At 41.3% G+C, this 13,002-nt stretch overlaps 2 protein-coding genes across 2 annotated transcripts; both read right to left on the reverse strand.

Moving 5' to 3' along the window:
- Positions 1-3,161: 3,161 nt before the first annotated feature.
- Positions 3,162-6,832, reverse strand: fut9a (fucosyltransferase 9a). The gene is made up of 2 exons (XM_078289550.1): positions 6,823-6,832; positions 3,162-4,252 (listed from the first exon to the last, which is right to left on the reverse strand). Exon 2 carries the CDS (start codon positions 4,242-4,244, stop codon positions 3,162-3,164), a length of 1,083 nt encoding a protein of 360 aa, XP_078145676.1. The 5' UTR covers positions 4,245-4,252; positions 6,823-6,832.
- Positions 6,833-8,335: 1,503 nt separating this feature from the next.
- Positions 8,336-11,664, reverse strand: manea (mannosidase, endo-alpha). Its single transcript, XM_071902210.2, has 5 exons — positions 11,443-11,664; positions 10,561-11,191; positions 9,912-10,021; positions 9,623-9,699; positions 8,336-9,392 (listed from the first exon to the last, which is right to left on the reverse strand). The coding sequence occupies exons 2-5, from the start codon at positions 11,090-11,092 to the stop codon at positions 8,759-8,761; spliced, it is 1,353 nt and encodes a 450-aa protein (XP_071758311.1). The 5' UTR covers positions 11,093-11,191; positions 11,443-11,664; the 3' UTR covers positions 8,336-8,758.
- Between the last annotated feature and the right edge of the window lie 1,338 nt (positions 11,665-13,002).

The following is a 13,002-nucleotide window of genomic DNA, read 5'->3' on the forward strand; positions in this document are numbered from 1 at the left end:
AAGAGGGGAAATTACATCTGCTATAGATGTCAGAACACTATAATAGGTGACATTAGCTAAAATCTGTCAGGACCAATGCACTATGTGTAACCTGAACATCCCAGGCTTTAAGATCCCTGTAAAATATTGGAAATGTTTCCAAATTTGAAGCTAATGAGAAATTAAGTCTGTTTTTTATTGTTATCATGTTGGCAGAAATCAATAAGGATGTGAAATGAATCAAATTAACAGACATCGCTTTACATTATGAAAGAATGTTGTGTGCTTCAATCATATTTGCTCATTTGTCCATATCTTTATTTTCTTTGACACTATCAGACATCTACAGTTAAACACAACATTTGGCAAAATACAATGATTTGGCAAAAAACTTGTACTGATTGATTCATCGACTGGTTCAGTGAACTGGCAGAAAATGAGCATTGCTTGAGAAATTTTCATGTTCAACCACACATGAAGATTTCAATCCACTCGGTACAGTGTTTTTTAAGGACACTAGCAAATGTTAGTGCCAGGTCAAACAGTATCCAGAGACATCCTGATTCACTCTCTGTTACTGTAACACACTCACAGACAGAGGGACAGAGGAGTGAGAGCTTGTCATGTTTGTTTTTGTGCAAAAAAAAGAAGACAGAGAGAGAAAGAGAGAGAGAGAGAGAGAGAGAGAGAATGAGAGAGAAAGAGAGTTTAGACAACACGAAAACAAATCTTTTGTTCCTTAAAGTCACCAACCACATTGAACAGGAAACCTTTGTTTTTCATACATGAGATTGGACTGTACAATATGAAACCGTAGCTGGCAGTTTCATAGTTATTCTCTGGGACAGCCTAGGTCTTGGATGACAGTTTATGAACTCACAATAGCTCCATCTGAGACAGCCACCAGCACAGTGAGTCACACATTTCCACATGAATAAAAGTGCTATATCTCTGCTGCATTTCGGCAAGACTTCTGCAATTAGGTCATGCCAACAGGATTACCGCCTAATCCAAAAAACTGTCTGTATTCTTCTGCGTAAAATTGCCTCACTTGAGGAAAACGTCCACCTCACAACACTGAAACCATTGTCTTCGACAGTGGCTCTCCTGTTAAAGTGTCTCTCTTCTATCGCCTTCATTCACAGCCTTTTGAAGCACCAACATTACTCAACAAAGGTACAGTGAAATCACATTCACTGCCTGACAACACTTGCATGTTAGAAAGAGATTTTAACATTAAAAATATATACAACACATTGTTTTTTGTCCCATAGATGCGAACGCTCAGGGAGTTCCCTCAATCTGATGATACACACAGGAATGATCCATGTTAGTGGGCTAGTTTGTTTCAGATGATGAAGTCTTATATACAGGATTCATTATGGTTGTTGGAACCATAGCCATATTCCATAAGAAAAATAATTGAATTCATCCTAATTTACATCAGTGGTCCCTTTGACAGTGAAGAAATATCAAAATGATAATAACCTGAAAAATGTTTGAGTACTTTGACCAAGGAGCCACTGGCTCATCTTGCATAAAATGTTGACATGGTTTTGCACAGTACTTGCTGTAAGATTCAACCATCGTGTCAATAGCTGCTGAGTGCTGTTAAGATGCATTGTTCAGTGGATAAGCTGTTCTAACAACATTAAAGGTGATGTGATATCTGCATACGATGAACAATCCTTTTACAGTGTGATCTTGCGTGGTGTAGGTTGGCTGAGAAGCCACACAACTATAAACATAAATCCAGAACGTAAACAAAAACCCATGAATATATCTTTCACATACAGCCTGTACCTCCCCAAACAACACTGCGGTGTGATGATTCAAGGACTGAAATATGGATAATCTCATAATAATCGTTAATGCCAATTTTCACATCTTACACATTTTCTTAACAGTTCTCAAATATGTGGGCAGATCTCAGCCTGTCTTATTTCTTCTCAGTTCACACTCATTTCACCCATATGATAACATTTGCTTGAAATGGTTGAAAATATGAATATAAATATTTAAGATTGTATCGTGGGATGGGAGTACAGTACACACAGAAATCCCTATAATCAAAGGATTCGTTATCATGTATGTTCGACTTGTGCTCTTATCATCGCTGTATTCATTATAGAACCTATGAGACTTTTATAGATCGAATCAGAGTACAACATAATGAGGTGTGGGGGAGTTTCATATTGCAGAACATTGGTACTGCACTGTACTTTCATCATCCACATGGAATCCAACTGAACTGCAACACATTACATGTAATAATGCCCAACATGACTAAAACCATAACCTTTCTCTCACAAAGCAGAGTCACATCTGGAGTCGGAGACTTCTAGAATAGTGTTTACCCTGCGCCTTCTACAACCAGATAATATGATGCCTGTCCGTCTTACTGTACATATGTAAAGATAAGTAACAGTTGGATTTGCAGTGCAAATTCAAACTTACAAAAAATATGGGAAAAAAAAGACAACTTGATAATTCCAAAAATACACAATATGTACATTTTATAGTAGATGACACAATTGAACTACTTTCACATTTGAGTTCAGTAAACACTGCATAGGTGACTGCATCACTATCACAGATGAGATTGTTTTTATCATATAATGCCTCACTTGAATAAATATTACATAAATATTTTCATTGAAACAATTATTATGTCATTCTCTTCTTCAACCAACACTGTTTTAATGTCCACTGTGTGTCCACTTCAGAAAAATGACATAAATGTGTGATGTTTAGAAGAAAAAAAAAGATGCATTATGAATGTCACCTGCTGTACAGGTACATACATCCAGTCAAGCATGCATACTAATAATAGAAAAAAAAAGTAATAAATAGCAGCAAATGTGGTCATGTTAGAGATGAAGTGCAAAACATGATTTGAAATGACGTAACAAAAATGTAGTGCATTTGGAGTTGATAAAAAATAAATACAAATCATAAATGAATAACAATAAGCAAAAGGCAAAGTAAGGCTTAGGAAAACTGGCTTGCAAAAAAACAAAAAAGACAAAATGGATGTCTCATTTGGGCCACTGAACCAATAGAAAAACATCATTCAGGAGCACTGTACAGAACAGTGACGAACCTTCACGTTGAATGAAGGACAAAAATCTTAAAGCACTGCCTTCAACAACAAAACAAGCACTGCATAGCCCTTCAAAGCACTATCCACCCCAGTACCATTTGTCAAGGTTATTGAACGCCTTGTACTCCTTGTGCCTACGCAGGTAATCACAAGCCAGGCATGTGTGCTCTGCCCAGAAATAGGCCTTCTTGACTTTAAAGTGCCGCCGCCACTCAAAGTACCTGAGGTACAATTCCTCGTTTTTGTCCAAGAGCAGCAGGTAGTCGGCCAGCTCCTTCGGCGAGGTGAAGTCGTCCACGTGGATGAATGCGTCTCCCTGGACAAAGTTCTCGTAGTTCTGCCTGTTTGGGCCAAGAACCACTGGCACTGTCCCCACAGAGAGCGGGTTATACAGTTTTTCAGTAATGTAGTCCTTGTGAATGGAGTTCTCAAACGCCAGGTAGAACTTGCAGCTGGCGATGGTGGGGAAGTAGTCTTGGTCAGAGATGTACTCCCCGAAGGCTTGTCCGTACGCGTGAACCTCAATGTGTTTGTACAGCTCATTGTAGTATTTCACCCGCACGTGGTCCGGGTTCCAGTTGCTCACGATCCAACAGATCAGCTTGCTTTTGCTGGGCGGAACAAAGTCCTCCTCGCCCTCCGCTGCTACGATGGACCCATAAGGCACTTCAATGTCAGCATCCTGACGGTAATTGAGAGTCAGATTGAACATGTTCTCGATGCCGGGGAGCTGGGAGGAGTGGGACGGCGACTCCAAGTTCATCCATATCCACTTCTGGAAGGACGGGCGCTGGAGCGGGGGCAGGTTGGACAGGTCGGTGCAGATGTCTCTGTGGTGGATGACGACCCCATCGGACTTGTTGTAGAGGTTCCTGTCCGCTGTGATGAAGCAGCCCTCGATGTTGAAGAGAGAGCTGCACACGCTCAGGTCATAGGTTTGTCCGAAGGGCCAGAGCCAGACCAGCACAGTGGTCAGGTTTTTATCGCTCTTGGAGGAGAAGAGGTTCTTGACCCGGTCTGTGGACGCTGTTGACTCTACAGGACCTGATAGCCAGCTGGTGGATGGTTTAAAATACATCAAAAACAGAGTCACAAAGCATCCCAGTATAAAAGTGCCGAGCAGAAGGGGTCGTAGAATTCTGTGGAAAGGTGCAGATGGCATACTCTGTCCTGCAAATGATGAAAGAGAATCAAATCAGGAGTGAGATCAGATCTACAGGAGATGACATGCAGAATAATTACCAAATCACATCATGGTCTCACACATTAGCACCGTGTGTTTCATTTTTTTTATTACACCGGATCATGGAGTCAGACCGTATTTCGCACTGTGAGTAAATATAGTTTGTGCTTGTGTGCAGTGGATCCTCTGCATTATGAACATGATGTGCTCTGCTCTTGTTATAATCTAGGAATTCATACACTGCTGTGAAAAAGGCACCCACCACTTTCACTGGATTGATACTAATAAAGGAAAAAATATGCTCTCATCCTCGTGCACATAATAATAATAATACAGACCTGGTGGATTTGACTGCGTGCTGAAATCCAAGCAAGAGTAGAGGTTGTGGGATTCGGAGGGAGCCGGTCCTACATTGGGTCGACAGTGGGATCACTCTTCTCAGTGATTCAGCGTTCATAGAAAAACATTGCAGGTCACAGCTCTTATGAGAGATGCCACTTTGCTCTTAAGCAGAACAGTAAGGATCCTTAATCGTCTAATGAAGTGTGTCTGATCTTGAACATATGGCTCTTCTCAATGATGCCTCCTTTACATTAGAAGAGAGAGAGAAAGAGAATCAATTACGGTAGAAAGTGGGAAAATTTGGCAAACCATCACCATCATACAACTAAGTCCACAGGACACAAATGCAGCGCTTGTGTATAGATATTACAGGTGATGTGGAGAAAAACCTCATTCAATACTCTGATAAAGTGTATCGCTTTAATATATATCTCCAGAAGGAAATCTTTAGCTGAGATGTACAATAAAGACACAAAAATTATCCCAAAATTGCCAGTTAAGCATGGATGTAAGATGTCAGTTACTATTATTTTTTGACACACACATATAGTAAGAGAATGCTGCCATCTTAAGGCTGAAGAGAGCAGAATGGCCCCCTGATTCTCCGGCTCTCTTGGGCTCAAACACACCTGCATGTTGCATAAAGAGGCCATACAAGCAGACCGAGATGCCAAGTGGAGAGATAGACCTCGAGAGGCCGTTTGTCATTCCATATATCACCGAAACAGCTTTAAATCAATAACACCATCTCGACCGCTGATTCTCCTTACGCCATCTGTCCAATATGCCATGACTTATAGAGAACAATTGGCCTTATGTCTGACAGCCCCGTTTCATCTTCTCTGTCCATGCAAACAGCTGTGACTTAGGTGCAGAGATCTGTGTTCATAAGCCACATGAGCCAGTGCCAGATGAATCTAACTCCTTTTAAAGGCTTACGGTATCAATACATTTTCATGTAGGCAAATCCTCTTACACCGCTGAAACACACTTTCTGTTAGCAGCAGTGATAAGCAGTGATAAGCTCCTTGCTTTACAGAAGATGCGGCCCATGCATATACCTTCATATGCAATTGGTGTGATGGAGAATACGAAATTTAGATGTAGAAAGGCTGCATTGTAGTGCAGAGATCAAAGTCATACTTATGAAATATGCAGCATATGGTAAAGCTATAGTGTCTCCATGGTGATCATGCTGAGGTCAGAGCATATCATATGAGGGTGTAGTGTGGTTCACTGCTCTTCTTCTATCTCTTTCCCTTATAATCATCTCTGAATTGTATCTACCAGTAGGCCTAAATGAGACCAGAATGAGACACGTGTACAAGCATTCATTCAGATGTTGAAATAACATAACCAGGGTTTTTGTCAAATGCATTGTGATGTATTTGGGACACGGAAAGAGCACCGCATGGGTGAGTAGTCTGCAGCGGGGCTACGTTTGAAATGACTGGGGAAAAAAAACGCAACCACAGATTTTGGTAGCATCAGTCACAGAGATGCGTGGTGCTTGACGTGGTTTTAATAATAGGTATGGAGCAAATGCCAGACTGGAAACCGCTCGTTTGTGTCTAGGCTAAGATAAAATTAGATAATTTCACATTTCCACTGTGGTTTATCTGTATTCTGCCAGGAAGGCCATGCAGGCAGGGCTTATAAAAGGGCAACCCGTCCAAGGTGAGAGTGAATTTTCAGCCACTCAGCACTGAAGGTCATTTTAAAACGTGATGCTAGCCAAGGCACTATTTAAAATGGTTGTCATTCGGCGTGATAGGTGCTGCATTGAAGTTGATGAGAATACTGGAGATGCACGGGCACAGTGACTGTGTTCCCTAACACAACAGCCTTTTGCGCACCAAAAACGCGCACAATATCAATAATAGCCGAGTGGACAGTGCTGAAAAATGTCTTTGCGATGAAAACACAGTCAGGACTGTTATCCACGATTTGAAAAAAAATAAAATGGTAATAAATAAACGATGGGGGGAAAAAAACCTTTATGATGCCCAAAGGAAAAAACTGTACAGTGAAATCTCTATTATGCAAAAAAATGAATAGCCCAAAGAAAATGAAAAAACACAGGTCAGTGAATTCATTGTAACATTTTTCCCCTGTAGAGATCATTTCTAATTAGCGTGCGAGGATTTGCCTTGAAAAGCAGGTACCACCGCTCTGCCATGGGGTGCAGGGGAAAATAACCATGCATTTCACTCACCATCTCGACAGGCGTGAATCAAAATAGACCTTTCTTCTCATTTCCTCCTGAGGTCCTTACCCCTTTCAAAGACACCTTGCAACGTACAGAACATATGAAGGATGTGTATGGAATAAATATTTGCGCCGGTCCGCCGTATTTGCAGAAATAGATCCGGATGAACCCACATCCATCGTCCTGATCCCGAAAATGATACCTACTGTAGCAATGTGGGCTTAATCTTCCCTGCTGCACACCGACGCAAAGAATAATGGCTGCAAAATTGGCGGCTACCCTCTCACCCTGCAGACTAAATTCATCGTTTGGTGTGTGAGGACGCCATGTATGCTCAGGGATGTGATGCGATGTGGAATAATTCCCTACTGGCTGCCCATGCGCTACCTTGCTCTGTTTACCGTCAATGCAGCTGCAGGCTGTAGTGGAGCGTCAGTGTGTGGGATGCTGAGATTCAGCTTTAATGCATTAATGATCTAACATTAGACTTTAATCATCAAGTGCAGGTTCCCATCTAAATAAAGACGAAAAACAATGAGGGGAATCATCTCTGTGTTGAGAAAGCAGGTGTCAAAGGTTTTTTGTTTCCTTCACTTGGCCTAACGACTGGGTTTGTCCAAATATATCATCAGTAGGCAGGTTTTTAGACAGCTGGTGCCTTGGTGATGTAGTGGTAAATCAAAAGGTGGGTGAACTATGACCTCCAGCTGGTGATGACTGTAAGGCATCACAACCACCAGTATAAAACAAAAATCAATTACTTCCAGATAATTTATGATTTCTCCTCTGAAAATACCGTGTTTTCTTGTAACGTATGTCAGTCATGTGTATAGGCTGCTATGAATTTCATGGAAAAGATTTATCCCAGAGGTGGGCAAGCTATTCCACAAATAACAAGAGGCGTTTGAGCTGCCTGATATCCCACCAAAATCACCATGATATATTAAATATAACCAGTTATGCTAATCAGTCCACTAATTAAACAAATGAAGGCACTGATGAGCAAATATTTCTATTAACATACTTGTCTTCACATAACACATGGGAGATATTATGAACTCTGCACCTTATAGTAGTTTCGAGAAAATCATTCATATGCAAATTTATGCAGCAAGGTGCTCGCAAATGTAATCAGATCATCTGCTCTATAGGGGGAACCTGTGGTGTAAGTATGAAGTTTCTATCATGTGTTCTTGAGTTACTGTGTTTACAACAATGTGTCTATACACAGAGAGACAGACGTCACCATGACAACATGGTATGTGCCTTGGTGGCGGGACAGAAAAGGGTAGGTGAGCTATTCCACAAATAAAAAGGTGGGTAATCTGAGTGTAAATGCTGCCTGCTCTCCATCATCACTGCGCTGTGTGCATCACTGTGATGATGTTTAGGCTGAATGATTCATCTGAAGACGCTCGGCTGGCTGATGCCTTTCAGATATCAAGATGTATGTTGTGACTGTTTGTAGTCCGCTTTTGAAAGAAGGCTGAGTGGAAGAAGATTGTTTTGTTTACTTGTTTCTTTCCTTATACAGGATACACTTTATTGATTGTTGTGGCTTAATGGATTCACAAATTACATAAAGGCAAATCATGCCCATGCACAGTTTAGGCTTGATGTTGACAATTAATTATGTATAAGAGTGATAAAACCTGCTCATTATGTTATGATCCAAAAAATGCATCGTGCTGTGTAAACAAGAAGTAGTAGGACATCAATTAAATTAATAGCTCATTCAAGTATTAAAAAAAAGATAGACATCACCACAGCCAGAATTAAAATAATGTGGTACTTCACTTGTGTTAGGCTTTGCAATTCCTTTGGCTTTTCCCATACAATCATTTGCATACTTTCTTGTGCATTCTGCGACTACAGCTTTATTCACGTTTCATGTAAAATGTTTTCACCCATCTGTAAATGTTTGCTAGGGTCCTTTATCAGTTCACTCTTGCCATCTCCTGCGCTCACCACCAAATATTGCAGCCCATTTGCGAGTTATCTCCAGATAGACTGCTGGCCTGTTGGGCAAGTAGTCTAGATAAACAGTCTGGCTTGTTTTGGGAACTGCCATTTCGATCTGAGTCCCCTCATGCCATTCATTAAAAGATGTTATAGAGATGAAATCAGGCCTAGCCTGTAAGGCAGCACTCAGCGACGTCTCATAGTATTTCCCGTTGATGCGGTTTCGAGTGTTTTGGAAGTTCCAGGGCCGAATACTTGTGTCAATATACCCTGGGCCCACACTGGGAATGAACATCAGGTTGTTATCCTCGCAGAAAGCTTTAATAGACTCCCAATTGCGATGAGTGGACCCATAGGAAAACCCATTAGTGGCAAAGTAAGTATAGAGACCATCAAAACCAGCAGTCACGATATCCCTTTTGTGCTTCTCCTCAACCAGCAGGGCGATGAAGATGGCATCGTACGGGGTGTCCCTGATGCTGCTGCTCTCTGTGTGTTTTAGCAGTTTGGCCCACTGCTCCGAGTTCAGCAGATACGAGTCGTACACATAGAACAACGGAAGAAGCTTTCCAGTGTTTGTCCTGTACTTGAAGAAGGCAGGGTGCTCTCCGTATCTGAGGAGAGCAGTTATCACATAAACAAGCAAAGAAAGGAATTAATAACGTCACGGGAATTAAAAAGGCTGAAAGAGGCATCATCATCACTGCTTTTGATCTGAATCAATAGGGTTGATTGTTCAAGACTGATTGATGCCTTTGTGCTCCACAGATACTATATTGATTGTCTTGATATTGGAGCGACAACACAAGAAAATGAAACACTGATGAAACACTGCATTACTCACTTTTCAATGATGTACTTGACATTAGTGAACATAGTCGTCTCATCTCTTCCTTTGTATGGTTCAATGTGAAAAGCCACCTGTACTTAAAACATCAACAATGGGAACATAACGAGACGTCTGATTACGATAATGAAAAGACTGCTCAGTGGCAAGACAAAACCTTCTGCTTTACATTCATGTTTCCAGAATATCATGAATCTTTTTTTAATGATAGGATACTTTGAGCATTTAGTCAGTTGATCATTATGAAACAAATGGCTATCAGACTCACTGCCATCATCATACGGACCTTAATGTGGTATTTATGTGCCACCTCCAGCAGCAAAGGCACAATGTCATCTGTTGGCTCTCCATTGTCATCCTTCATATCAGGAGGGTACCAGGAAACGGCAATGACACCTGAGAATAAATACAGTTAAACTAAAAGCCTCAAACATGAATAGGAGAACACTCAGATACTTGTTTGGAAATAAATACCAGGTCTAAATATCAAGTGTAAATGTATTGTGGTAATACTAATATGCAATGGCGAATACGCTGGAATAAAGTAAGGCTGGGTGATATGGTTGAAATTAATATCACAATAATCATAAGGATTATTTTTAGATATAAATATATATCACAATGTGGCTTACATATGTAAAATCACATGATAATCAAATTGATATTCATTGCATTGAACTGCATGGTAAGTGTGATGTCAAACAAAACTGACATTTTCAAATATTTCTTAATTATTCCATACCTCATTTTGTCTCAATTTGCGAGTATAATTTGCTTATAAACATACATTTACAACTGAATTGTGTATCACGATATCACAATATCACAATATCATCATGTCGTCACGATACGATTCCACTGAAAGACGATAATAAACGATAATATTGAATTATCGCCCAGCCCTGGAGTCAAGTTTGGGTTAATTTCTGCCTTACCAATGGCTGCTGTGCGCAGCTGCTGCATATGAGCCTCTATAACGGACGGATCCCTGGAACTGTAAGCCCCTAAAGCTGGGTAGAAGTTGGCCCCGATGTCATCAGGCGGGCTGTGTCTCCCCTGTGGATACCCGTGGGCCACCTTGAGGTCCCAGTGTGGCAGCTGCGGGTGGTCCCAGTGAATGTACTTGCCATCAAACTGCGGGTTTCCAAACCATGTGTAGTAGAAGGCGTGGAGGTTGTAGTTGGGAGGAGAGAACTTCCTCAGTGTCGCTTCCAGTTTTGCATCCTTCTCTGCCTGAGCGGAGTCGTCCATGTTGGTCTGGTCTGGTTTAGTGTCAGCTTTGTTGTCTTTCTGAACTTTAATGTCATTCTTTCCACCTCCTCTGTTGTCTGGGAACAGCTCGAGACCGACGGGGCTGCCGAACGGAGAATCCTCTGGCGCAAACGACTTCAAAACAACTGTTACGATGAGCACGAGCAGCACCAAAACAATTAATGTGATGCAAGATCTGCGCCTCAGCCTTGCCATTCTTCAGCTCGTGCTTCAGGATATCCACAGTCCATTGTTGAGACAGCAGACAGTTGGAGAAAGTGCCATTGAAACTTGGCCACTATATTTTCTCTCAGCCTAGGGGTTTGAGGAAATACGGGATATAATATAAGTGTTATTACTAGGAGAGAGAGAGAGAGAGAGAGAGAGAGAGAGAGAGAGACCGAATGAATGCAGCCTATATGCGGAAGTACTGTCAGCTCAGAGAGGCCAGCAATAACAAACAACCAACTACAGTCCACAGTACGCTCACTATGCTTTGTCATAAATACTACAGTTTTGCCAATGCATAGACAAACAAATAAATAACAACGTTACATCAACTCTACCTGCATTGACGGAGCCTGGTATGAACTTTAGACTGTCAACACCCGCCCGGCAGCAGGACAGGAGTTATATCGGTTTTCCACCCGACGGACAAACAAGCCGCTTGATTCTCTATTCAAACTGGACCCACGGAAATATCATTAACAACATTAAACACAGTTCATCTATTCGCTTGAGCCAGTCTTCATAAATTATTTGCGGTGCATGTGATGGAGAAGACGGGACACAACCTGCACTATAGGTTCTGTAGGCTGTGCTAAAAACAGGGCGCAGTTGTTTATCACAGATCTGCAAACAGTCCCACATACAATGAACGTGTACAAAAGACCCATCCGTGGTATATAGAGATTTGATACTGCGCACCGTGACTAGTCAATAACCGCCACAAAGCAGTTTAACGTGAATCACAGATGTCGCCCCCTTTCGCTTGGGAAGATGCATTACACAAGACAGGTGCAGCTACAACAAAACAGGCGGACCAATTAATTTAAGCATAAACAGACATTTTTATTTTCAATAAAACACTTGAATGGCAAGATCTATAGGCTTATAAAGAGTTATTTTTTTTTTTTACCCTGAGGCTGTCCGGTTTTTAAGCGAGTAGTGTAGCACTACTGCACTTTGCTACAGCGACTATTGCACTTTGCCGACAATGCATGTAACGTTAGCCTACTGGTGCATGTTTTATATGTTTTATCATGCTTTTATCTTGATTCTTATGTCTCTGTGCTTTTATTGCACTTTGATGACAATGTTTTATAGGCTATACCTTGCTTCTTATGTGCCCTCGTTCTTTTTACCCTAGCTGTCTCATGTGTTTTTTGCCTGAATGACGTGAGGCTCGTGATCAAGAATTCCAATGCATTTTTATGTAAATTGAAAATAAACTTGAAACTTGATTTCTTTGTACAAGAACACAATAACGTAATTATGGCGTCTTAAAACAAAACAAATCCTCAGTGGTCTTAGGAGATTTTTGCACTGTGTATCTGTTATCTGCACCCTCGGTTTTCTCCACGCGGTAAGTGATGCAGACTGAAAACATATAAAACTAATACTGTAGGGTAAAGTGTATTTAAGCTACCGTTTCAGTCACCTATAAGCCTGGTGGCTGATTGTGTGTGATGGAATATATATTTCTAGTTACCAATCATTTTCTGTGAAGCCGCTTTACATTTTCTACTAGCCTATGTTAGAATATTTACAGTCAGTTGAGATGCTCTAATTCCAACATTATCACTTCGGGCAGGCTCACTTTAACTGTCACTATGGAGGCCACAGCCTCACGGCCTCAAAGAGCTTTTGAACAGAAGAAGGAGAAAAACAAACTCCCCGGCCCTCGGGTCTCTCACATTTCCGAGGACCTGACTGCTGGTAGAGCTAATTCAGTGGGTGTGCAGGTGAGGAGAGACAGACAGACATGCTATTGGATATTATAAGATTCATTATATGATTACTATTTTGCTACATAACCTCATTTATCCCAATTGTGCCTCTCTCCTTATTCCCTTCCTAGGCTGATGTCAGGCAGGAGAACTCAAGGCAGGGGTTCAACTCACACC

The sequence above is a fragment of the Centroberyx gerrardi genome, chromosome 17 (assembly GCF_048128805.1).
Source record: "Centroberyx gerrardi isolate f3 chromosome 17, fCenGer3.hap1.cur.20231027, whole genome shotgun sequence".
Classification (NCBI taxonomy): Eukaryota; Metazoa; Chordata; class Actinopteri; order Beryciformes; family Berycidae; genus Centroberyx; species Centroberyx gerrardi.